This window comes from Nannobrachium achirus (assembly GCF_963921795.1).
Source record: "Nannobrachium achirus genome assembly, chromosome: 20".
NCBI lineage: Eukaryota > Metazoa > Chordata > Actinopteri > Myctophiformes > Myctophidae > Nannobrachium > Nannobrachium achirus.
In genome coordinates this window covers 19,714,640-19,740,662 of record NC_137827.1, presented here as the reverse complement: position 1 = coordinate 19,740,662, position 26,023 = coordinate 19,714,640, and the positions used below count along the sequence as shown (strand labels likewise).

The window sequence follows — 26,023 nt, the reverse complement described above, 5'->3', positions numbered from 1 at the left end:
TCTCGCTGCGTCTCCCGGCATTGGTGAGAGAGTTCAGTGTCTCTCCGGATAGCTCTGACATCTCGATGTTTTGATAAATAATTGAATTGTCCCCGTCCTCTGGAGAGAGCTACGGATCTGATGACCGTCTTAGCTCTGCTGCAAAGCGGCGGCACGGACCGACTGCACACAATCCACAACAAACAGCGATGAAAACACAACATACGAGTTTCACATCATATGTGCGACATGGCCTGTATGAAGGCTATGCTTGTCTGCGTTATAAATTCACATAAATTCACTTCTCTGTGTGTATTGTCTGATTGTACAGGGGAATTGCCTGGGCGCCGTCCCACCGATTGACCTCTAGCTTGGTGTGTGTGCCAGCAATGACCCGGGGGTGCATGTGCACTGTGCAGTGCTGAGTAGTGGGAATTTGGTTGGACCAACAAAGAGAACCAAAACAAACGTGAATATTTGTATTTGTCTGGCTGTGGGTCTGTGAAGGATGTATGTTTCGGGGGTGTAAGCAACCGTGTCTTACCTGATTGTTAGTTGGTAGCAGTCCTGGAATTTTGTCATTTTAGGTCTTTGGTGTTGTCCATTTTTTGAGGGTACAAATGCCAGGGCAGGAAGGCCATCAAATAAAACACGATTTTACTCCATTGAAAGATTTTGTTGAATTTAAGGGTTAGGGATGATAACCTAATCTTCAGTGAAATAGATACTATACATTATGGTATTTACAATCTGATCCATGCTCAGCCCAGCACCAATCAAAGTCACTGGATTGGTTTAAAGATGGGGACTCGGGAGAGATTTCAGAATCTTAACAAAAGACACTTATGTCTACACGACAAGAAAGAGACACTGGAGTCTACTGTCCAGTCTAGTGTCTACATATTGACAAGAAAGAGACAGAGGAGAAAGTGGTACAGTCAGCTGGGGCATTAAGGCCACTGTGGCCTCAAGTCATGCCATTTCTTTGAGGGGCACAAGGCCAAACTGAGGGGCAACGGTGGCCATGGCCTTCTTGGCCTCCATGAAATTCCTGCCGTGGTTGGTAGTAATGGATGCAAGCTGCCATTAACATCCAAAGTGGAAGAAGAAGTGTACCCTTGTGCATGCTCACTGTGCGCGCGCGCGTGTGCGTGTGTATACATGAAATGTTAAAATCATATTTGCAGAGGTAGGGGCCAGATGCCCAAAGGGCGCCTTTTTCTAGTCAATAAAAAAAAGGATATGGAAGGGACATAGAGACAGAAAGTTACAGAAAATAAGACTAAAATAAAAATATACAGTACATATTTAAACAAACAAACAAAACAAATGTTAATAACACGGCAACGGAAATGTACATAACACATTTAAAGGAGTAGTTCACCCCCAAAATGACTTTTTTTCTATTGACTAGTCACGCCATGGAGAGTAGAGTTCAATAATATTTTTGGGTTTTTGTCACATTCCTAAGACAAAAATTTGATTCGAGTAAATTTACCCCCATTGATTCCGGATGGGGACCCGTTTCGAAACGGGTCCCCATCCGGAACGAATGGGGGTAAATTTATTGTTATCACATTTTTGTCTCAGGAATGCGACAAAAAACTAAAAATATTATTGAACTCTAGTCTCCATGGGGTGGCTAATCAATAGAAAAAAAGTCATTTTGGGGGTGAACTACTCCTTTAAGAAAATGACAAAAAATTGAATTGTCTGACCACACTGACCACATGCAGATCTCAGGTGTGAGACATTGTGCTGTTTTGAAGGGCAGTTGTTATCCATGCTGCTGAAGCTTAGCTATGCTATGTTGTCGTTGTCGGGTGGAAACCTTCTATGTCCAAAACCCTTCGTTTTGTATTTGTCATTTTAAAAATCATTTAAACCAGTGAAAACAGCCGATCTGTAAGCACACAACGCCTGGCGTTGTGTGCTTACAGATCTGCTGTTTTCACTACTTTTGTACGACAGCCATGTATTATGAAGCAGGGCTTTTATGTTGCTGAAGCTTAGTGTTATGGATAGGTGAGTGCTGTCCATGGTGCTGAAGCCTATCTACGTGGAAAGTGGAAAATGCTGCTCATGATACAAAGCAGCGACTCAACCATGAGGATATTACAAGTGGCCCCCAATAATTAGCAGAACACTCAAATTGTATTGATAATATAACATTTCTATGACAAGGCAGCCGGCTGCCGTGTTAAGTGGTGTGATATCGGTGGGCTGCGAATGCTTCTGAGATTTTCAAGTGGACCCTGAACTCCTGATGTAAAGCTGTTTCTGATTCTGGTGCCGAAGCTTAATGACGTAGATATAGGAGTGCTGTACTGTACATAGTGCTGAATTTGAGAGCTCTTTTTTCCATAATTTGAAAGCAGAACAGGAACCTTTTATAGTTTATAGAACTCATAGACACACTTAAAACGACTTTCCCTCTTGCTACTTTTGCTACTTCTGCTCAACAAAAAACAAATTTCTTTCTGACAGAAATGTTAATATTACTTCCCTTTGTGTGTGTGTGTGTGTGCGCGTGCGTGCGTGCAGGAAACCCTATGGAGGAAGAGGATGAAGAGCAGGATACGTCTATCAAAGGTCGCCTCCTTGCCCTGGTGTACAAGGTCAAGGGTCAGCCTCACAAAACGGAGGAGGAGCCAAGAGAAAAGGAACAGGCTAAACCATGTAAGGATTGACTGTTACCACCGCATGCAGTAACACTGAACAAGATGTGTTGTCATAATGGTCATGCAAGCACTGTTAGTTGTTGAAATGGCCATCTAAACACTTTTAGTTGGACAACTGTCCATTTCATACCAACAGACATGTCGTCGTTGTCGGGTGGAAATCTTGTGTGTCCAAAACCATTTGTGTTGTATTTATAATTTTTTTTAAATTATTTAATCTAAGCGAAAACAGCTGATCTACAAGCACACAACACCTCGCACCGCGAGGCGCTGTGTGCTTGTAGATCAGCTGTTTTCACTACTTTTGTGCGACGGCCTTGTGTTACGAAGCAGTGCTTTACTTTGCGAAAAAATGTACAAATTTGAAACTTGGAGATACGAGGTTTCTGCCCAACAATGACGATATTTAGTTTGCACTAGATTCACATCAAACTCCTCTTCCCAATTTGTCTCTGTTTCTGTCTCTCTCTCCTCTCTCTCTCTTTCTTTCACTCAATCTGTGTCTTTCGATCATCTGTTTCTCTGTCTGTCTGTCTCTCTTCTCTCTCTGTCTTTCTTCCTCTTAGTGTCTTTCGATTATCTGTTTTTCTGTCGTCGTCGTTGCCCTGTATTGCAGCACACATTCCTACAGCTGTGATGTTGAACACCACGTCATTTCCACTCCAGTTTGAATTTCAATTTCATTATGTTAATGTGAAGGAGATGCAGATGAGCTCTGGATTGCGCATCTTGTCTTCAGTCAGCAGCTCTGACAACGTCAATAACACCCCCCAGGGACATGCTGGGACCCTGATTCAGCCCGGGAAAAAGAGTTGGAGAGGCCCTCATTGCGCGCGCGCTATAGAGAAAGAGATCTCTCTATAGTGCTGCTGCTACTCAAAGATTTGCCATTTCAGATCATGACAAGTGACAAGCCTTATATTTTGTTGTTGTCCGGTGGAAACCTTGTATGTCCAAAACCGTTTGTTTAGTATTTATCATTTTAAAAATGATTTGTTTGTTGACCGCCCAGCCCCCAAAATGGAACGAAGGCCGTCATTTTATTTTTATTTTTTTCCTAATGGCCAGCCTGGACCGGCCGGGAATGAACCGGCCGTTGGGGAGTTGTCCCACTTTTCCCAATGGCCAGCACGTCCCTGCTCACGTGGGTCCCAGCACACACAACAAAGCATCAGTATGCAGATTGCCATTATGTAGATTGCCAAACTTTTAGCCTCGATTACGGGGAATGAATGATGATGAAGATAACAGATCCAGAAGCTCACAACACGTTGCGATGTTGTATACGTGAGCTTGTGGATTGGCTATTTTAGCAATTTTCTTAGGCCACCATTGTACAAGGAGGTATAGCAGAGGGTTGAATGTTTAATCAGATCAGACTAAGCAATTTAGTTGATAATAAAAAGAAAAAGACATTAGTTGGTATACAAAGAAAAAAAATAGCTGCTTCTGGATTATACGAAAACAATAACATAGGTAGACCACGTTTCTAAAACCTAAAAATGCTATCTAGCTTCACGTGTTGTCATCGAGGTGTTACAGTAGTGCTATGGTTTTAGGTGGAGTCTGCCACAGTGTCAGAGCCCTACAATTTGATTGATTGATTAATTGAATCATTTATTTGGACATATAATGAATAACACATACAAGTACAAACAACAATCATTGCAGCACAGTCCGGTTTCACATCAAGTCCAAAAAGGAACATCCCAATAAGGCCTTTCGGCCTTGTTTACGTCCTAAATCAAATGTATCATCTAGTAGAACATGAACATCATTTAATGTCATTAAAATACCTTTATGTAGGGAGTAAAAACTACATTTAATGCAATCAAATATAAATAAAATGAGCGGTGGTGGGTGTTCACTAGGATAAGTGTTGACTACCTTTATCTCTGTTGATGTCTAATTAGAGGTGGCCTAAACAGCAGATGACAATCAGACATACAGTATACTCTTACTGTTCTTCTGAACATCGCAAGACTTGCATTAATAAAACATTTCAAATTACCCAGCTGGATGATATTAGGATGGGTTATTTTTTTTATTATGATTATTATTATTATCCCCATGACAGTGATATATTAATACATATATTATCTTTAATAAAATACCTTCCTCCCCCCCTTTTAAACGATAGTATCAATCAATTATCAATAATAACATCTCTTAATAATGACACCTCTTTTTATTGCTTCGGGAACTAATCGTCTTAAACTAATCACATCATATTAATCATGTTTTAATGTTGGCTCCCATGTAACGCTCCAGAAAATGTGCTTCAGCTCTTAGCCAAATAGAGAATAAATCACTTTGGCCTCTGATTGGCTAGGCTGTAACAGAGGTCTGTGGTTGGTTAGTTCATATTCAATCACACATATTTTTCCTTTCTTATGGGGCAGTCCATAACCACTAAAACCCTACTTTTAGAGAAAACAGCCAATCAAGCTCAAGCTTGTGAGCTTGTAGACGTGCTATTTTCATAGAATGTTTGCCTATTATTGCCAAATGTTTGCCTGTTACGATGACATGGCCAGAACCGGGACTCTATAATGTAGGCTTCATGTGGTTAACAACTTTTCAATATAGCTGTTCCCCAGACATTAGATATTGATCGCCATGGCTGCAGCAAGACTAAGTCATCACTGTTCTTAAAAGTGGTGGCGAGGTGAAGTGTCTCGGAAACAAACAAACGGGCGAACGTGGAATGGAATAAAATTGTGCTGTTGCCTGCAGACGCTGAAAGGCAATCTCTCCGCGGGCTTGTCGCTTGACCCTGCCTGGAGCATAATAAGACCGCCGCATTGATCCCCAGGGAGCCACGGGTAGATGAAAACAGAGGAGATTGTTGCGCTTTCTCCTCTATAAAGACTTGGTTTGGAGCGTCAGTGGTACCCCTGGGTGCCCGCAGCGTGACGCCTGATTGATTAGCGGCCTGGTTCCTTTTGGCGTCCAGGAGTCCAGTAATGTCACATGTACTCAATGTTAACGGCTGGACCATATCGTCTCTGGTTGGGTGGAAACCTTATATGTCCAAAAGCTGTTACTTTTCAGGATTAAAATCCAAAAGCAGCAAAAGTCTCAGGATCTACAAGCTCAAAACACGTCGCTCCCTCACTACTTTAGCGCAGGGTTCCCCAATAGGCGGCCCCAGGCCATTTGCGGCCCGCGGGGGGGTTCTGTCCGGCCCCCACCAACCCCAGTCTTTTTTCTTTCTTTTTTTTCTTTTTCAAAAACAATATTTTTGGTGGAATAGTGAAAGTTACAGGTATGGTGAGTGCGATATGAAACGTAAGCTTACCATAATCACAGTAATCCTTAATCATTTTCAATCATATTCAAGGGCTTTTGGAGAGAAATAAGAGGGAAGGTGTGTGTGTCTGTGTCCAGCTGATGCCAGTAAATAATTGACGGCCCCTCGTTAATGGATCAAAGGAAGGCAATTATGTCTCTGCGCTGTCCGCTGCTGTTATACAGATGCAAACCTTTCAAACAGTCTGGTTAATTGGTTCTTAACTTATTTAGTTTCAACTTTAAGGAGTGCATTTCTCATAATAATTATAATAATGGTGGTATAAGAGCAGCAACAACACTAGTATATCTGAACTGTCGCTTAGCTGGAACGCCACCGGCAATGCTGTGGCCCTCGGCTTGGTACCCTAGACATAATTCAGCCCTTGGGGAAAACAAATTGGGGAACCCTGCTTTAGCGTGATGCTTTAGCGTGATCAAGAACAGCATTCATTCCTGAAAAAAAAACACAACAAAACTACAATATGGAGATAAGAGTTTTCTGCAATGACAGCAGCGATATAGGAAAAACAACAGTAGAGATGGAAATGTAGCAGGAAGGGGGAGCTGCTGGATTTCCTCCCGCACACGACACCCCAAGCTGCCTGACACGTGTGTCCTTTGTGGCTCTGTGACTTCCATGTGTTGCAGTCTTGTGCCACCACTTGAACGGCGGGAAATTGGTTTTTCTGCGTTTCTCTGTTGGGAAAGTCTCTCTTTGTCATTGTCAATGAGGACACATTCCACCAGATAGTCAGTTAAAATCCTCAGTTGGACCATTTTTTTGTTTATTTGTATGCTCTCTGTGTTAAATGCGTGTGTGTGTACGTGCGTATAGTGTGCATATACTTGTGTATGTGTGAGTTCATGAAAGAAGGACATTTTGGGGGAATCTTAAATATTTTTTGTTCTTTTTTTAATTGGAATCATGAAAAGTTAAAAATGTATTTCATTTCAAATGCATTTAGTTTACTTGTGTTAACTTTTGGACTTAAAATACAAATACATTGGACATTAAAAAAAGACAATAACATTTTAATACCAGTCATTAAGCTACTAATATAGACTCCAGTAAGTAATTAAAGCGGGTCATGTTTGCATGTTTGGAATTGTAACAGCTGAAATCAATAATATATCAGTATTCCGCTGTTAACCTGTGGCCCCCGGGCCGCCAGTTGCCCATGTATGGATTCTTTCATTCGGTTGCATTTAAGAGCAGAGTGGGAGAGTTGTGCAGAGAGAGAGTGGGAGAGAGAGAGAGAGAGAGAGAGAGAGAGAGAAAGAGAGAGAGAGAAAGGGGGGGGGGGAGCAAGCACGTGTTTACTTGTGTTAGATCGGTATTCCTGTGCTTGCGTCTGTGTGTCTGTGATCGTGTCTGACAGTCTGTACGCCTGACAGTCACTGTCGGGCAGAAACCTCGTATCTCCAAGTTTCAAATGTGTACGTTTTTTCGTAAAGCAAAGCCCTGCGTCATCATACAAGGCCGTCGCACAACAGCAGATCTACAAGCACACAACGCCTCGCAGCGCGAGGCATTGTGTGCTTGTAGATCGACTGTTTTCGCTAGTTTAAATCATTTTTAAAACGAAAAATACAAAACAGGCAGTTTTGGACATACGTGCTTTCCACCCGACAACGGCGTTGTGTTTAGAGGGAGAGCTGCCGTTTCCCATTTCAGAGCACGTCTGTCGTTTTGCACCCACAGCACGCACAAATCACTGGCGAGATTGGCTACCACCGAGTGTGACATTCTGCAGTCCCCCCACCCACTATACCCAACCAACACACACACACGCACGCACGCACGCACGCACGCACGCACGTACACAACGAGCACAAACACAACTTGATTGATTGACGTGTGGTGCCAGATATCCCGTGGAAACACCCAACAGATTCAATAAAGCCAAACGGTAGGATCAGGGCCTTTGAAACACAATCTCTTAATTGCTTTGCTTTTAAGGCAAGGGAGAAATCAATGGCATGTAAATGACTCCATCCAAGCATGGCTCTGAATCGTTGATTTGACGGCTTTCTCTCTCGTTTGGCCCTGTGACCCCGCTGCAAACAAATGCACACACACACAGTCACACACACAAACACATGCACGCACACACACACACACGCACGCTGTGGGGCTAATTGATGTCGCTTTAATTAAGCCTTACGGGCAACCCAACCCACATGAGCTGTCTAAACAAATGTGTCAGTTTAGCCCGGGAGACAGAATATAACCCATTCACCCATAAAAAAAGCCTTCTAAAGGTCTTTACACACCGGGGGCGAATTAGCGAATAGCGAATTTGCGAATAATTCGCTTTCTATTGTCTATTCGCTCTTGTGTCGAATTTAGCGAACGTTTGCAGGCGAACTCCTGCTCTATAGACCTTCCCTGTGCATTGAGGCCGAGGGGAACGTCTCGTGTGTGTGGCTGCTTGCTAGTATTGCGGTCAGTGGTGCTAAGCTAATTCGCCGATGTGTATGGACCTTTTATCCTAACTGTTCTCCGTTTTTCCCGGATTGAATAGGTTGAAATCCCCCTCTTTCTTTACTTCTCTTTACATAGAAGAGACTCCTTTCTGCTCCGCTGACAACGTACGCGTGCCATTTCACCAATGATCTCACAGCATGTTTTTGTTCTCCGAAGAAAGGAGGTGACTGACACCGCCATTGTTTGCCTGGCGAGTGATTACTTCTCCGTTGGAGAAGTGGCGCGTTGAAGTGGCTGATACACGGAGCGCAGAGCGTCTATAGGTTGACTGGCTGATGCCGGCTGAAAGGCTGAGCGTTCAAGGTCTCATTTGCATCACTGGGCCAGGTTAGACAGCCTTTTGATAAGCGTGCTCTTTTATGCCAGTCAAGCATAGTTGTTGCAGGTAAAAAAAGGTGTGTTGTGTTTTTACAGTAGGATTGCAATTTTCTTTTTTTTTGGGGGGGGGGGGGGGGTTGATAGGACAGTAGACAGCAAATGGGGGGAGCGACAGGGAGCGACATGCGGCAAAGGTCGTCTGGATCGGGAATCGAACCCGGCGACGCCGTCAGGCAGACATTGCCACATAGGATTGCAATTTTCGACCTTGGTAGATGGAGAAAAGCATGGAGATGAAATACAATGGCTACACATGTACTGTACATCCCCCACTGAAGATGGGGAAGATTTCAAAGAGACACTATAGGGGGGCAGGATGGCCTTGACATGCTGATTGACTGAACATTCTTTTTTGGTTTGATCCTTGCCACCAACCAGAGATAGATAGATAGATGGATAGATGGATAGATAGATAGACCTTTATTAACCCAGCCGGGGAAATTCTGTTTTCAATGGCGGGATGTATTCCAGCTGTGAACTGGTGACTGGTTGTGACCGCAGGTCACTGTTATTGTGAGATCCTACAGCAATTGTGTCACACGTTACTCTTGCCTGTCACACTGCCTGTAATATGCTTGCCTGTAACGCCACACACACACACACACACACACACACACACACACACACACACACACACACACACACACACACACACACACACACACTGTCTCGTTTGCGCTGCTCCTCTGCACTGATTGCGCTCAGCTGCGACCCCTGCCTGGGTCCTGAGTCAATACAGCCCTAGTCTCTGTGTATGTGTGTATGTGTGTGTGTGTACATTGGCAGATTTACCCTGACTATTTTTTTAATTCTGTCGTTTCCCTACGTCTGTGGTCACTTCTTGTCCTTAAGGCGTTTTACTTGTACTATACTGTACAGCTATGGTAGGACCGAACCACACGTTACAGTAGGTAATACAGCTGTGTAATGTGGAAGGTGACTGGCTCCCTTCCAAGAGTCATTAGCCTAAAATAAATGACCTTTGGCTGGTAATTACTATTACCACCATGTACGACAGCTTAGCAGTGTGTATACCGTAATGTACATCACCTCAATTCCTCATTAAGAGACATTTTACACTGGGAGACAGACTGCACCTGCATTTTGTGGCACATTTCACCCGAGCTGCTGCAGAGAAAGGATAGATATAGAGCCATCAGAGTCAGACAGATACCTTTATTATCCCACCGGGGAAAATCATTTGCCCAGAGGCAGCACAGCAGTTTAAGGTTACAACTTACAAAGAAGTAAGAAAGAAAGTACTGTTGTGTACAGTAAAAAAAAGCAAGGCACAATAAGAAGAAGAATCTAAGCATAAATTGTCAAAAAGCTGTCACAAAAAAAGAAGAATGTATACATAAAGTGTACATTCAACGCTCCTAAGTGTCACGTCACACACAAATAGCAATACTCAAAGCACAACTTAACAAAGCAGTGCCAAACAAAAGTGTACATACTGTAACAGTCAATGCTAGTCAGTGCAACACAAGTATCTCACCGCCTTGTCAACACAGCAATGGTACTCAATTCTACCAACACAACCCAATAGTGCAGGGCCAAAAAGTGTCCATAGTCAGTGCAAATAAATCAAGACTAAAAAAGCAAGAAAGGGTGCCATAGCAAGCAAGACGCCACAAGCAACCCTCTCTGGAAAAGTACTTAGATGTCAGAGTCAGTACAACTTTTGTTCCAGTTGAGTTAGGTAACCAGAAAACTATTCCACAATCTCCGAATGCTATATAGTCTGGAACGGCAGCTCCCGAACGGCGAGTATCGGAAGTAGCCACTGCTGCACTGAACTGTGGTCCCATTGGAAACATAACAGAAACACAATAGCTCAGACAAAGTCATTCGAGCGGCCTATTCTTGTTATGAGTGTATAGTTTAAGAAAACGTTTGAAAACATCATGGAGGTAACACCAATAACACCAGAGAAAGACTTCCAGTATAGGACATGTTATTGCTACTGCACCAAGGGAGCGTTTGCGTCACATCCGCTTTATCTCGCACTCATCGTTTCTATTTCCCTTTGCCAGACTGTATGCCGGGAGCATTTGCCCAAATCGCGGAGGCAACAGTCTGGCCTCGCGAGACTAGGTAACAGTTGACCTAAGTTGTCCTAGGTTAACCTAATTAGCCTTTTGCAAGCGACCGTTATGTGTCTCGTTGTATTGCTTGAGAACAGCCACCACAAAGGACTTTCCTAGTCTCTCACACGTCCATCCTGGGTAGAGGAAACGGTTGTTTCCGAGAGTCAGGGGAATCAAGGAGGGTTTGTTTGTCACTCAACAAGTAAATGGAGCACGCATATCGTGTCAGGTGGAAACCTCATTATGTCCAAAACGTTCAGGATTTCAGGATTAAAATTCAAAAACAGCAAAAGTAGCAGATCGACAAGCTCAAAACGTGTTTTGAGCTTGTGGATCTGCTACTTTCTATGCTTTTGTGTATGACGCTGTAGTATGATCAAATAGGGAATTAATTTGTGAAAAAACGAAAAACTAAATATGGACATACAGTAGGCGGTTTCTGCCCGACAGCAACGATAGGCTATTCCCAATGACCCCCAAAATTATATGTATTTGAGGTTCTCTTTTATTTATGAATTTATTTATTTATTTGATGGAGTCTGTAGAAATAAAAGTTAATGTACAGGTAGAAAAGCTATGATATGTATGATGATAAACATTTTAAGCGAGGTACAGTATCTTCAGTGGGAAATGCGCAAGAAAGCAGTGGTAAATATAATCAGGAAATTGCTGCGGGCCTCAGCATGAGAGGAATTCAACTGAGTTTCCCCACAATCGTTGGACCATCTTCACATTTTTCTAAATCTTAAAAAAAAAAAAAATAGCCAAGGTATAAAATATTGTTAAAGTGGTTAAACATGAATTTGATGCTATATGATAACTAATTTGCAACGAATACAAGATCTCCACCAGTAGTGGTAATCAAATCTGTGACATCCTGTTACATAGTACAGACCAGCGCGCCTCCTGACCCTTCATTCCACTTCCTGTTCTTCCAGACATCCTCGCCAGCTCTGTGGCCTCAGGCTGTTTTATCCTTTTATGTTTCTCCATATTCTTCAGCAGCAGACATGGTCTGCAGACACGTTCCACATAGTATAAATTGTACTATTGCAACAGTTCATCAAACAAATCGATTTAATTGATGGTTAAAAAAAGTTTTAATCACCAATTAAATCATTGAATACATTCAGGAGGAAAGTCATTATAGGCAAAATCTTTTCAGTGCATCACAATGTGATGTGTTGTGAACTTGTAGATTGCCTATTTCCACAATGTTTGCGTGACGCCGGCAAAAAAAGTACAAGCTCACAACACGTCGCAACCGTTTAAATGTTACCATACATGCAGCTCGGCAAATTAAAGGTGAATTGATCCCAGTGCATGACGGAAATTTCACGATAAGTTAAATCTCCACGATACGAATATTAAGAGTGTTTCTTTATCATCGATAAACGATAACAGCGATTATGGTCCCGTCCCTACTGTATATCTAGCCAACCTGAAGGAGCTGATCTCCCAGACCATGGTGAGCTGGGCCCAGGAGTGCCACATCCAGGACCCGGAGCTGGTCAGGAAGATGTTCAGCCTGCTGCGGCGGCAGTACGACAGCATCGGCGAGCTGCTGCGCGCCATGAGGAAGAGCTACACCATCAGCGCCACCTCCGTCCAGGACACCATCCAGCTGCTGGCCTCGCTGGGACAGATCCGCTCGCTGCTGGCCGTCCGCATGGGCAAGGAGGAGGAGAAGCTGATGATCGACGGCCTGGGGTAAGGAAGGTTCAGGGACGTGCAGAGAATTTTAGGGAGAGAGGGGGCTGACATTTCTAAAAGGGCCTTTTGGTGGAGATACCGAAAATAGCAGACATCCAAGCTCACAACCATAGGCGATTTTAAGGGGTGTCTATGGGTGCACTTGCACTCCCTGGCCGCAGGGGGATGAACAACCTCATAAAGTCATTGCAAGCTACCACAAGCAACAAATTTCCACGGAGCAAAAACGTGTCTGTTATTTAGCTCTGGTGGTGAATTTGGTGGTGAACTGCTCCTAAAGCTTCTCTCTTAAGTGTATTTTACACACAAGTTGTTGCAAAAATAAGTAAATAAATCATATAGACATATGCTCATGGTGTCTAGAAAAGCACAGTTTATATTGTACAATTAGGTAAAAAATAAAAAAAACCTTAGAAACCCGTTAAAACAACAGGATAAACCATACAAAATCCGAAAATGTTCGCAAGCGCGTATGAGGAACCCAGTCTTGCACCCCCTGCTAGAAGAGGCTAGAATCGCCTATGCTCACAACGACGCGTTGTGAGCTTGGAGGTCGGCTATTTTCAGTGCTTGATACCACACTGACTTTAGTATAATCAAGTGAATACTGGCGGTGTGGCATACGGCATGGATTTCTACACAGAGAGGGCAATTCATTCCACATAAGATGCTGCATTCAAGTTCAGGAGAGTTTGGACAGTGCTCCCTTCGGGTATGTCAGGGAAAGAGGGCATTTGCAGTTCTTTCTTCATGGTCTGTAGAGGGCACTTTTACAGACAGATAAAAGGGCAGAGCTCAAGCCCCCTAGTAAGGTTGTTGTGGCTTTAATGGTTGGTGTTTGTTTACTTGAACTGGCCAAATAGATAGAAAGATAGAAAATAGATACCTTTATTATCTCACAAGGGAAAATCTGCTGCCCAGAGGCAGCACAGCAAGTTACAGTAAAAGTATGAAAAAGAAAAAGTACTGTTGTGCATGAAAAAACAAAGCAAACTAAGCAAAAAATAGGAAGCATCAATACAGAGCAATGCTAAACAGAGGTGCTAAAATGTTAAAAACCAAAGTGTCCATAACAGTCATGCAGTGTCTCACCATTATCTCATCATAACACAAATAATAGTACTTAATACTACCTACAGTAGCTGTACAAAAAGTGTCCATTGGTCAAAAAACTTGTGGTTTTCTTTTCTGTACATGAATGCCCTACTGCAGGGGTTCTCAAACTTTTTTTATGCCACGACCCCATTTTATCGTGTAATTTCTTTTTTGTGACCCCACAGTTTATTTATAGCATGCCCAACCCAGCAGTAAAATCAGTTCAAGGGCTTGTGTCGTGCGTGCTGCTGTCTTCCCCATGCATGTTGCTGGTTCCCTGTGTGAGTTGGAGTTGGATATATCGGTCGACGAGCTGTCATTTGATACTTTTGTGTGACGCTGTAGGATGCATTAATATTCACAAAAAAAAATAAGTAAAAATATGGAGATTAAAGGTTTCTGCCCCACGGCTACGACATTGGGACTGGGACACACAAACAAAAAGATGTCACCAAAATATGGACGTTAATATGAATGTTCTGATAATTGTCTTTGATTGATTGATTGATTGATTTATTTGATTGATTGAATACTTTATTTGTTTGCAAAAGGTACAGAGGTGGTACAGTTAAAATGCTAAAAGGATACATTGTGGTTCTAGTAGTCGGAGGCCTTGGGTATTTTTCGTCCTAATCAGTCTAAAAGCGCAAAATGTTGCACAGATGTAGCCCAGGGCATGCTCTCACGATTTAGCTAGGGCGCCCGAGTCGGCAGCCTTCGGGGTCGCCACAGCGGCCAAATCAAGTTGGGATCCCATCGATTTTCTATACAGGAGGAAAATACCCAGAAAAGCTTATTTTTTTTAAATTTAAGTAGGATGTGAGGGGTCTAACTAGGGGTTTGTCATGATGCTGAATCCATTGCAAGCATTTTTTTTGCACAAAGAACATTCCTTGGGCTACAAATGGCCCCAGAAAACGCCCACAAAACTGTGAAAAGTGATCAAAAGTGATGACTCATCACTTTTCATCACTAAACCATCGTTTTCTGGGGCCATTTGTAGCCCAAGGAATGTTTTTTGTGCAAAACAAATGCTTGCAATGGATTCAGCATCATGACAAACTCCTAGTTAGACCCCTCACATCCTACTTAAATACCCAGAAAAAAACGTTTTTCCTGGGTATTTTCCTCCTGTATAGAAAGTTGATGGGAGCCCAATTTGATTTGGCCGTTGTGGTGACCACGAAGGTAGCCGACTCGGGCGCCCTAGCTAAATCATTAGAGCATGCCCTGGGCTACATCTGTGCAAAACCTGGCACTTTTAGACTGATTAGCACGAAGTTACCATTCTATCTCCCTAAGGCCTCCGACTATAGTGAGTGTATCCACACTCTGATATGTGTGTGTCATGTGTCTGTGCTCCCATCACGCAGGGACATCATGAACAACAAGGTGTTCTACCAGCACCCCAACCTGATGAGGGTGCTGGGCATGCACGAGACCGTCATGGAGGTCATGGTCAACGTGCTGGGCGGTGACAAGTCACAGGTACGTTACCGCCTCCGGCTTTTCACTGCTTCCATTTTGCTGTGAAAGAAAGGGGCTTCAATGGCCGCCAAGGCTACTGGGGATGGGACGATGTGACAATTTCATATCACAATTATTGTGGCCAAAGAAATTGCGATTTACGATGTTATCGCAATAATCGAAATATCCCCAACATCCATTATCTTGGGGAGCATTTGCCAAAATATAGCAGATCTACAAGCTCACAACTGTAGATTGGCTATTTTTTGCCAAAGAGAGTTGGTAGAGAGTGAAAAAAGACTATTAAGTGCGTTATTTCCAGGTCCGTTTTACCAATGAGGGATAAGATGGTACAGGATATGCAGCTCGACAAATAAAAGGTGAATTGATCCCAGTGCATGACGGAGGATAATTTTACGATACAGATTTTGCCAGAGAAACAAGAAACCAGGTCTACAAAAACAAGCCCCAAAGAAGCTACTATCAGTTTAACCACTTTAAACCTAAATTATATAAAGTACATCGGCTATTCGAAAATAGCCAATCTACGAGCTGTGAGCTTGTAGATCGGCTATTTTCAAAACAATCTGGATCAAAATGTAAAGACGGCGGAATGTTTTTTGTAACATGTTGACAACACAAATCTTTACTTCCAGATGGGGGTGCGCGGCCCAAAAAAATGTTAATTTGGGGGTTTCCTTGACACGAATAATTATGTCTGAGAACCACTGGAAAAAAACTACCGCTATTGCAAGCAACGTTAAAGAAAAACTAGCCCAAAGTCGCTTATAATAAGCGGACATGGCAACACTGGTAACAGTGTGCGTACAGTATGTGAACTTTAACTTGGCAGCGGTGCAGATGGTTGCGGCGTTCTGTAGAAAACCATTTGCTATATTATCAGTTCTAGCACATCTTCTGCTCATCAGGAAGAGACCTCGGTGCACCTGACTCTCCTTTTACTATCTCTCTCCCCCTCTCTGTTGCAAATTGGCTCGTGCAGAGATAGTCCTTTTAAGCATGGAGGAAGAAGATACCGACTGTTTTCCATTGCTAATTCGCTCCTTAGAGTTTTCCTTTTTCCGTACTTGAGACGCCAGTGTCTAGGCTGCATTGAACACTCTTTTAGTGAATACATTTTCCCCATTGAAAGGGGGAAATTCAAATGGTTAGACAGAATTCATTTGCAAGAGTGATTCGTGTCACAGTAACTACATAGTGATCTTTCTAGAGCTCTGTGAATTAATTGCTCCAGTGCTAGTTTGCATAATGTCATAAGACTAGGAGGAAAGTCTAAGAGTAAGACATTGTCGGTCATGACTGCCAGTTCCCATTTTATGTCCTGTGGGAGTTCTGTTTGCTTCCGATGATACACAAAAGAATAAGACAGACCGCGAATAACGGCTAGCTTGCATAATGTCTTAAGACTAGGACAAAAGTCTAAGACATGCAGGTAACCATTGGGTGATTTTCCTATATATCCACCGAAGACGATGACACGATCTCCCACCATGCAACAGCATCCCTTTTCAAATGAGAAATTCACGGGGCGCTTAACCCCCTTCCAGGAGAAGGTCTCTGGACTGAATTTACACACATTTTCTTGTAGGCGTATCATCCACATCTCACGATCATGCCAGGTCACGCCACCAAATATGTACAGCTCTCCATTGTAGGCAAAGGCTGAATGATACTGGCGTCCTTCTGGACGGAGCTGTGCAGAAGGAGGGCTGAGCCAGCTGTTGGTCTCTGTGTCAAACACTCTGATGCTAGTATAGAATTCATACCCGTCCCGCCCTCCACCAAATACAAACATCTTTGTCCCGATGATGGTGGCAGAGTGCCCTGATGAAGCAAGAGGTGGACTGCCTCTGGTTTTAACTAAAGACCAGACCATAGTGGTGGTGTCCAGCTTGTAGATGTCATTAGTGCATGCACGCAGCCGGTTAACTCCTCCATAGACATACATGACTTTCCCCAAAGCACAGGCTGAGTGGAAGGACCTCGCCTCTGGAACGGTGCCAGAAACCTCAGAATTGAGCCATCTGTGGGTTTTGACATCAAATCCATAAAGAATGTTGTCGCAAAGCCGTTTATCATGACCTTTTCCACCCCAGATGTAGACGACATCTTCAATCAGCACACCAGTGTGGTACATGCGCATGCAGGGAACCTCACGGGGGCGTTCCCCTCCTGTAGTCGTCACCGGAGGCAACTTCATCCATCCCAAAGACACTGTGTTGAATACGTACACATTGAGCTCGACTTCTGGAGGTTCCCTACCTTCTATAAAGCAACCTCCAAAGGAGTACACTTTGTGTCCCACTGCTATAGCAGATTGAATAGGGCCATGAGATGAGGCTACTCGGAGCTTCACTGTACACTTCAACATTGGACAATCCAAACAAAAAGCAAACTGCTTTTAATAATGACTTTGCTGTCCGCCTCTGTAAAAGGAAGAGTCTTAATTTTACTGCTTATATTGGCGGCCAGTCTATTTAGTAAGTCATCTATGACATCACTACTATGAAGTCAGTCCCCTCATATCGCATCACATTGCTGAACGTGAGACGCAAGTTGGCACCTCAACAGAGTGTGGTTCTAGTTGTTATTATTTTTAAGTCAGACCTGCCCGTACCGATTCTCCCCAGGCGGAGAACATACTTTTGTGTACTCGCCAATTCAGAGTACAAATAAGACTTATGCCATATCACTAGTACAATATCCCAAATCACAGATGATAATAATTATATTATAGTAGACTGACAGGAAGTGGAAATATATCATTGTGGGCTCGCCTGAAAGACGAGACCAGTATGTTATCTTCATTATTTATTTATTATCTATCAAGTTCTCCCCGGCAGTATAAAGGCTTTTTTTTTACCATTAGCCAATGAGGTGCAATTGGAAATTGGTAGAAAAACATTTGGGAGTGGTGCTAGCTGGAGTACCCATCTTTGTGCCCATACATGGTGTTACATTCGAGCCCACACTGTTTCGTAGGAACAGTATGTCTAGTCTATAATGTAACCTTTTATGCTTGGTTCAGTATGGATTTATCTAAAAAGAAAAAAGGCTTGCAGCCTTGCACCCATTGGTGCTGGAAAAGGGGCACGTATCGATATTTCGATGTCCCGTTGTTCCGAGATCCCAGTCCGAGGCTAACCTGCCGACGCTAATGAACGCTAACCTGCCGACGCGGTGAATGCTAACCAAAGCCTAACCCTTACTCCAGGGATCTTCAACAGGGGGTCCAGGACCCCTAGGGGGTCCTCAGAGTTACTACAAGGGGTCCTCCAAATCTTTTTATATTAACCACTTGAACCCTAGCGTTCATATTCTGAGAACTTTAGCCAAAAATAGCAGATCTACAAGCTCTGTGAGCTTGTAGATCGGCTATTTTTGGCGAAGAGCAGACTAAGTACAGAGTGAAAGGTCAAGTTTATTAAGTACTGACGGTTCAAGTGGTTAAATAGGCCTATCTGAAAACCCACATTAATGTGAATCCAAAATACACTGATGTGTTGTGCTGTCAAACAATGAAACTATATGGAATCTATGATAAGGTTGTTGGGACTGGGCGTCCCTACTTCATCTCTCTCTCTCGGCTAAGGGATCTTTGGCCTGAAAACGTTGAAGACCCCTGCCTTACCCTAACTCCTAACCGGACTACTGGGACCTCAAAACAACGGCCATTGAAATATCAAGTTTTTGCCCTGAAAAAGCAGGCAGTTCTCTCCTTGGGCTGACAGCATCATAGTACATAGGAGGGGGCAGAAGGTGCAGGTGGAGAGGTGTGTGTGTGTGTGTGTGTGTGTGTGTGTGTGTGTGTGTGTGTGTGTGTGTGTGTGTGTGTGTGTGTGTGTGTGTGTGTGTGTGTGTGTGTGTGTGTGTGTGTGTGTGTGTGTGTGTGTGTGTGTGTGGAGCCATCAGGCCTTTTCAGACATTAATTAGGAAAGGCGGCTTGATGGGGAATTTATAGCAACAAGCCAGGAGAAAGTGAAACAGTCATTAGGCTGAACAGACTGCAGTTAATGTGTACAATGCAGACACTGACGGCAGAGGTTGCCACGCTGCAAGGAACCACTCTGCTTATTGGGAGCATTTATAGCATTTATAGGTTCAGTGTCTTCAATTCAAATCAAATCACATTTATTTATAATGCGCATTTAAAAACAACTCGTTGACCCAAAGTGCTGTATAGGGATGGGACGATGCGCGATGTTATCGTTTATCACGATAAAAAAACACTCACGATAATCGTATCGTGGAGATTTAACTTAAACCTTCTATAATTGGTAAAAGCTACTTATATGTACTTGATACAGTCTTTTGTTTCACTCTCTATCAAATGTCTTCCGATCGCCCCAGGATAATGGATTTTGATTATCGTAAATCGGGATATATTTTGTCACAATAATCGTGATATGACATACCGTCCCATCCCTTGTGCTGTACAAAACATGTTAAACATGTTATATAACAAACTCAAAACAATCAGCTACAGCACACGGTACCATTATTTCTCAGAAGTCACACTCAAAGTTTGAGCACCACTGATATAGAAACATACGTTTTTCAGAAAACCATTAGGATTTATAAGACATTTTTTAGGTATTTTTTCAGGTCTTAATGGGTTGAGTGCTTTAAAGGTTCTATACTATGCATTTAAAGATAATTTATATAACATTGTTTGTGTCCCAAAAACGTTTTTCAAAAGGTTTGAGGCTAAATTATCACTCCTGAATACAGAGCCCCTGTCATTTCTGCCTGGCTTTCAGAGCATTTTCAGTGCCGTACCACCTTTTCCTGAGCGGGAGGACTGCGCTATTGAGCCAGTTTTGTCCCCACACTCCTCCCCACCTCCTGCTCAGCAGGCCTGCCCACCCTGCCCCAACCCTCTCCCAGCTCCTCCTGCCTCCTTCTCAGGCCTGCCCACCCCTCACCAACCCCCATTCAGCACAGCAGTAGCAGTAGGTCCCGATTGTGATGTCACAATCAGATCTAAAATCATACAGTCCGTTCTGAGACCTGCTTACATAGATCTGCCCATAAACTGAGAAAGACACAAGGGTCAGAAATCGGACTTTGTGAGGATAGAACGTGCTGGTGGGACACCAAAAAAAATACATAAAAATTGGAAAAATGAAAATTCATGGTGTAGTCCCTTTAAACCTCACAGTGTGTTTGGTGTTGGTCCCTGCAGGAGATCGCCTTCCCCAAGATGGTGGCCAGCTGCTGCCGTTTCCTCTGCTACTTCTGCCGCATCAGCAGGCAGAACCAGAAGGCCATGTTCGACCACCTCAGCTACCTGCTGGAGAACAGCAGTGTGGGCCTGGGTACAGTACCTACCGCACTGCACGGCCTGCTCACCATGCACTACACACAACATTCTGCTGCTCTTTTGTGACCACATCTTAGTAACCTCCCCTCCTTCCCTAAAACATTTTAAAAGGAAGAAAAAGCAGGAAGAATGGGAAAAAAAGGAAAATTAACGATGATAATACACTTAAAGGGCTACTGTCACCTTAAGAAGTCTTCTTAAAATATAAGTTGACATTTTTATGATGTTATTGTGGGAATGCGCAATTATAAGCCAATCAAATGAATTGACTGTATTTAGACTACTTACTGTACTGGTCAGCTGTTGTTGAGGGGCGAGGGGCAGATTACACTGTGACATGAGTTTCAGACTATTTCAGAGTGTTTTCAGAGAGACCACGTGACCTACTGTATCATACTATTATAATTTCTGGGCGTGTCAGCGGGCCTTTAAAGAACAAAAATAGAAATACAGTTCACAATTAAAAATATTAAAAAAAAAATACTATACTATACTATACTAAAATCCTCATGTAATTACAGTACATCTTACTGTCTTCAACTTCAAGCTACAGTATGCAGATGCGCACGGCAATGAAAACAAAATAGTATTATTCCATTATTGCGGTTGCAGGTAGCCAGTTGCAGTCTTATTAACGGTTAACCACTGCAAAGTAGCAGTGGAGACGTTCCCTTTTCAAATGTTATTGGCCAGATGTGAAAAGATTAGTTGAGAGAGTGAGAATCAGTGACAACACTGCCCCCTGCTGTTTAGTGGAGCCTGCTTCTACTACTACCATGCCTGCATATAGTCGTTGTCGGGTGGAAACTCTGTATGTCCAAAACCGTTTGTTTTGTATTTTAAACTAGTGAAAATAGGCGATCTACAAGCACACAACGCCTCTTGTAGATCTGCTATTTTCACTAGTTTTGTACGTTAGTCTTCTACGCTGAAACAGGGCTTTACTTTACGAAAAAACATATACATTTGAAACTTGGAGATACGAGGTTTCTGCTCGACAGTGACGATATGCATTAAAATGTAATCCAGTTCTATTCTCACATGCAGCTGGAATGTTGGAACTGGGGCCGCATGTTTTAAACCAGGGCTCCACTAGAAAGACAGCGTCATGCCGGCGTCAAAAAATGAACCGGGCGAATTGGGCGTCCGACGCCGGCACCGAACGCAACGCTACGTCGGCAATGGAGCACCCTCATTTATTAAAAACTAGGGAACGCTGACGCTGACGCAACGCCCGATGGCTGCAGTGGAGCCCTGGTGTATAATGTGTTTTGTATTGCAGCCTCCCCGGCTATGAGGGGTTCCACCCCCCTGGATGTCGCTGCTTCTTCAGTGATGGACAACAATGGTCTGGCACTGGCACTGGAGGAACCTGATCTAGACAAGGTAGGAAGATACTTTAAAGTCTGTTTTATATTCAGCTGTCAATATGTGTCAGAATACTGAGTCCTCAAAAGTGTTAGGAGACCAGCTGGCTAGTTCACGTGAATGCCTTCTAAATCAGTAGTTCTCACACTTTCAAGATTTTTCCAAAATGTTCAAAAATAGCAGATGTACAAGCTGGCAGCGCGGTACGTAGTGACGCGCTGTGAGCTTGTACATCTGCTATTTTTGAATAGCCTACGCTTAAATCTAAAATGACACGGATGCTTTCCCGGTTTTAACAGGTTTAAAGAAAAGATGGTAACAGACTGTCATGGCAATAACAGAATGGTTCGGTCATAAAAATGTTGGACACATATTGTTGTTTTTTACTTAGTAATTGTTTTGTTGGCCAGCCTTGTCAGCCGGCATTTGTCTTATGAGTAAAAACAACCTTTATTAGTTTTGAATTTCACCCGTCCTAAATGTTCTAGTTATGTCTAAATCAATTATGCTCTATGCCGTGTACCTTGGGAGATTTTTGGAAGTCATTTAAAATTGATAAGGATAAATGAAGGCCACATTAGAAGCATGTAACACTGTGATATTGCACGCCTGCAGGTGGTGACCTACTTGGCAGGCTGTGGTCTTCAGAGCTGCCCCATGCTGCTGGCTAAAGGCTACCCAGACATCGGCTGGAACCCCATTGAAGGAGAACGCTACCTCTCCTTCCTGCGTTTCGCTGTGTTTGTCAATGGTATTACCATTTTTTCTCGCTCTTTTCCATACACAGAGAGATAGAGAGAGACTATGAGATTATGACAGACAGACAGAGAGAGAGACAGACTGAGAGATGGGGGGGAATAGAGCAGTGGTTCCCAAACTTTTTAGCTTCTGACCCAAAAGAGAGATTAGACTTTTGCCCGGGACCCAAACTATCTACAAGCTTAATGTAGATCGTCTATTTTCACTACTTCCTAAACATTTGTTTTCTAATTTATGGAATTTCTTACTGAAAAGATACTTGCATTTTGTTTTTGGTTCATGAGAGAAATAGATTTTTTGGGAATGTTTTTATGAAAATATTTTAGAAGAATAATCATTAAAAAACTAAATGTTGGAAACAAAAAAACAAAGGGAGCCATAGAAATATTTCCACGACCCACAAATGGGTCCCGACCAATTGTTTGGGAAAGAGTGGTATAGATGCGTGGTTCTCAACCTTTTCAGACCGCGACTCCCAAAATAATCACATTTCACCTGGGTACCCCACCTACCCCCCACCCTGACGAACACTAAGCGTTGAGGCATTACATCTGTATAACACGGTTCTGTTGTGAAAGTAGCCAATCTACATGCTCACAACGCTGTGAGCATGTAGATCAGGTATTTTCACAATTTCTGCCTCTAATATTTGACCATTTGGCCAATGTTAAAGGTATTAAAAAGTCCTTAAATTGTCACTTTAGAAATGCACTCTGTACCCTCTATACAGATACCCTCTCTATACACTTAAACATTATGTTGGTTTGTTTACTGTTGAGTGAGAAAACAACATCCTGACCCCCCAAAATAAGGTTGAGAACCACTGGTATAGAGAGATAGACTACTATACTTTGCCTCTCCTTCAGTCTTTCTCCTTCCATGGAGTTGCCGGAGGCATAGCCTCCCAGAGCAGAAGAGTTGGCCGTAAGGCATTAGAGCACCTTAGGGAAGAGCTGCTCTTCACTTGGATACTGAATATTGGAGAAAAACTCTTGTACCCATGGGGGCGTCACACCAAATTCTGGGCCCTGGGTACAAGGATTCACTGCGGGCCCCCCATGAATGTTAACTATTGAAAAATAGCAGATATACAAGCTCACAGCGTGGCACCGAGTGCCGCGCTGTGAGCTTGTAGATCTGCTATTTTTGAAAAATCGTGAAAATGTGTGCCAAGAAACCTGTGTTTCCATGTCAGTGATGCTCAAACTTTTTCATGTGAAGGACCCCCCATCTCAAAATATTTAGTTCCAGGGACCCCCAGAAGCAAAATTTGAGTTACAAATGTTCACCTAAAAAATACATTATATTCAAAGATTTGCGCACATTTTCACGACTTTTCAAAAATAGCAGATCTACAAGCTCGCAGCGCGGCACTCGGTGCCGCGCTGTGAGCTTGTATATCTGCTATTTTTCGATAGCTAAAGTTACTAGGGCCCCTCCACCTTGGGCCCTGGTAACTCAGTCCCACTTTCCTACCCCTTGTGACGCCCCTGTCTGTACCACTTCCACTAGTCATTATATTGCTTCCCAACAGTGAGATAACAATGCTTTGACGAGCCATCAATGAGACCTCCCTGCTGCCTGCCATCTCAGTTTCCTTTGCAATTGGAAGTCTGGAGTTTGTTATATTTCAGAAAAAGATAAGATAACATTTATTGATCCCCGTGGGGAATTTCAGGAGTCGTACTGTAGCAGCAACAGCAGCATGGTGAAACACACAGGAACAGCCAATCCAAGAAAAACGATAAACCTAAAATAAAATAGTTAGACTCTGGCGAAGTGAAGTGAGTGTGAATGTTACAATTACATTCTATCAAGAAATGTTTAAAACTCTTATGAGTATAAAATGTACCAGTCTATCGTCAGTGCATTAATGCGTGCGTGTGTGTGCGTGTGCATGTGCGTGTGTGTGTGTGTGTGTGTGTGTGTGTGTGTGTGTGTGTGTGTGTGTGTGTGTGTGTGTGTGTGTGTGTGTGTGTGTGTGTGTGTGTGTGCGCGTGTGTGTGTGTGTCAGTGGCAAAGATGGTAGTCCTCCTGGAAAAGAGGCATTACATTTTGTATAACACGGTTCTATTGTGAAAATAGCAGATCGACATGCTCACAGCGAGTTTTGTCCGTTTTTTACACAGGTTTCTACGGTTTCTTGGGCTGGAGTGCAGCTAAATTTGACATGTTAGTAAACGTGCCACAATTAACAATAAATGCATCGCACCTGTGCAGATGACCTGCAGAACCTGGGAATATACCATCTTGTCAAGATGGGGAGAATACAAGTGTGGAGAATATAATTATAATAGTATATGGCAGCTGCATACCCCTGCCATACCCAATTGACGCCCCTGGTGTGTGTGTGTGTGTGTGTTCCAGGTGAGAGCGTGGAGGAGAACTCCAGTGTGGTGGTGAAGCTGCTGATCCGTCGTCCCGAGTGTTTCGGCCCGGCGTTGAGGGGGGAGGGGGGGAATGGCCTACTGGCCGCCATGAAAGAAGCCATCAAGATCTCGGAGACCCCCGCTCTGGACCTCCCCAGCTCTGCATATGGGGTCAGCTTCGAAGGGTAAGAAGCTAAACCCATCAGAGTCCAACCAAATGAATTGAATTCTAGAACACTTTAAAGGAGAATTCTGTGGTAAATCGCTTTTTTTACCAGTTTTTCTTATTATTTAGTCTCCAAAAAACTGGTCCAAGTGTTTTTTTTTTAATCCAAAAAAGCATTCTTGTCCATTTCGGCCGAGCTGCGACAGGCTTGTACAGCAACGGCAGCCTTGGGCCATAAGCAAATCTGCTTATTTACATCGCTCCTAAATCCCCTTTTTGGTACTTCTCTGCTCTTTATGAACACACTGATGAGCTAACATGCAGAAGTTACTCAATGGTATATCGCCCTCGTACGAAATCTCGTCTCGAGACTTCAAAATCCTATTGGATTCAATACGATTCTGAAATCTCGCGAGACGAGATTTAGAACGTGACTGAATCGTTTTATGGCCAATTCACAACAATGCAAGCCTGCAGTACAATGTTGTTGCTACGGCAACAGTGTGTGTATAGAGGGCGGAAATGAGATGAAAAAGTAGATTTTAAAGCGATGTAAATAAGCAGATTTGCTTATGCCCCAAGGCTGCCGTTGTGAGTTGTACAAGCCTGTAGTGGCTCGGCCGTAATTTACAAGAATACTTATTGGGTTTAAAAATAAACCCATCTGTACCAGTTTTTTTTTTAGATAAATAACAAAATAACAACAACACTAGGTAAAAAAACACAATTTACCACATAATTCTCCTTTAACTCAGAGGGTGTATGAATATACAGTACTCTATTTACTGCATAATGTCATTGTTGTAAAACATAGCCACTGATGCTTACCATG

At 43.1% G+C, this 26,023-nt stretch overlaps 1 protein-coding gene across 1 annotated transcript in view; it reads left to right on the top strand.

Annotated features, from left to right (window-relative positions):
* LOC308305985 (ryanodine receptor 3) overlaps window positions 1–26,023 on the top strand; it is a gene marked incomplete at its 5' end in the record, with an annotated part of 342,849 nt that overhangs the window by 183,388 nt on the left and 133,438 nt on the right. Inside the window, 7 exons of the mRNA XM_080750884.1 lie at window positions 2,524–2,658; window positions 12,347–12,620; window positions 15,092–15,206; window positions 20,395–20,524; window positions 21,812–21,915; window positions 22,513–22,648; window positions 25,024–25,210. Of these exons, the coding sequence (XP_080607010.1) occupies window positions 2,524–2,658; window positions 12,347–12,620; window positions 15,092–15,206; window positions 20,395–20,524; window positions 21,812–21,915; window positions 22,513–22,648; window positions 25,024–25,210 (1,081 nt within the window). The remainder of the gene's footprint in view (window positions 1–2,523; window positions 2,659–12,346; window positions 12,621–15,091; window positions 15,207–20,394; window positions 20,525–21,811; window positions 21,916–22,512; window positions 22,649–25,023; window positions 25,211–26,023) is intronic.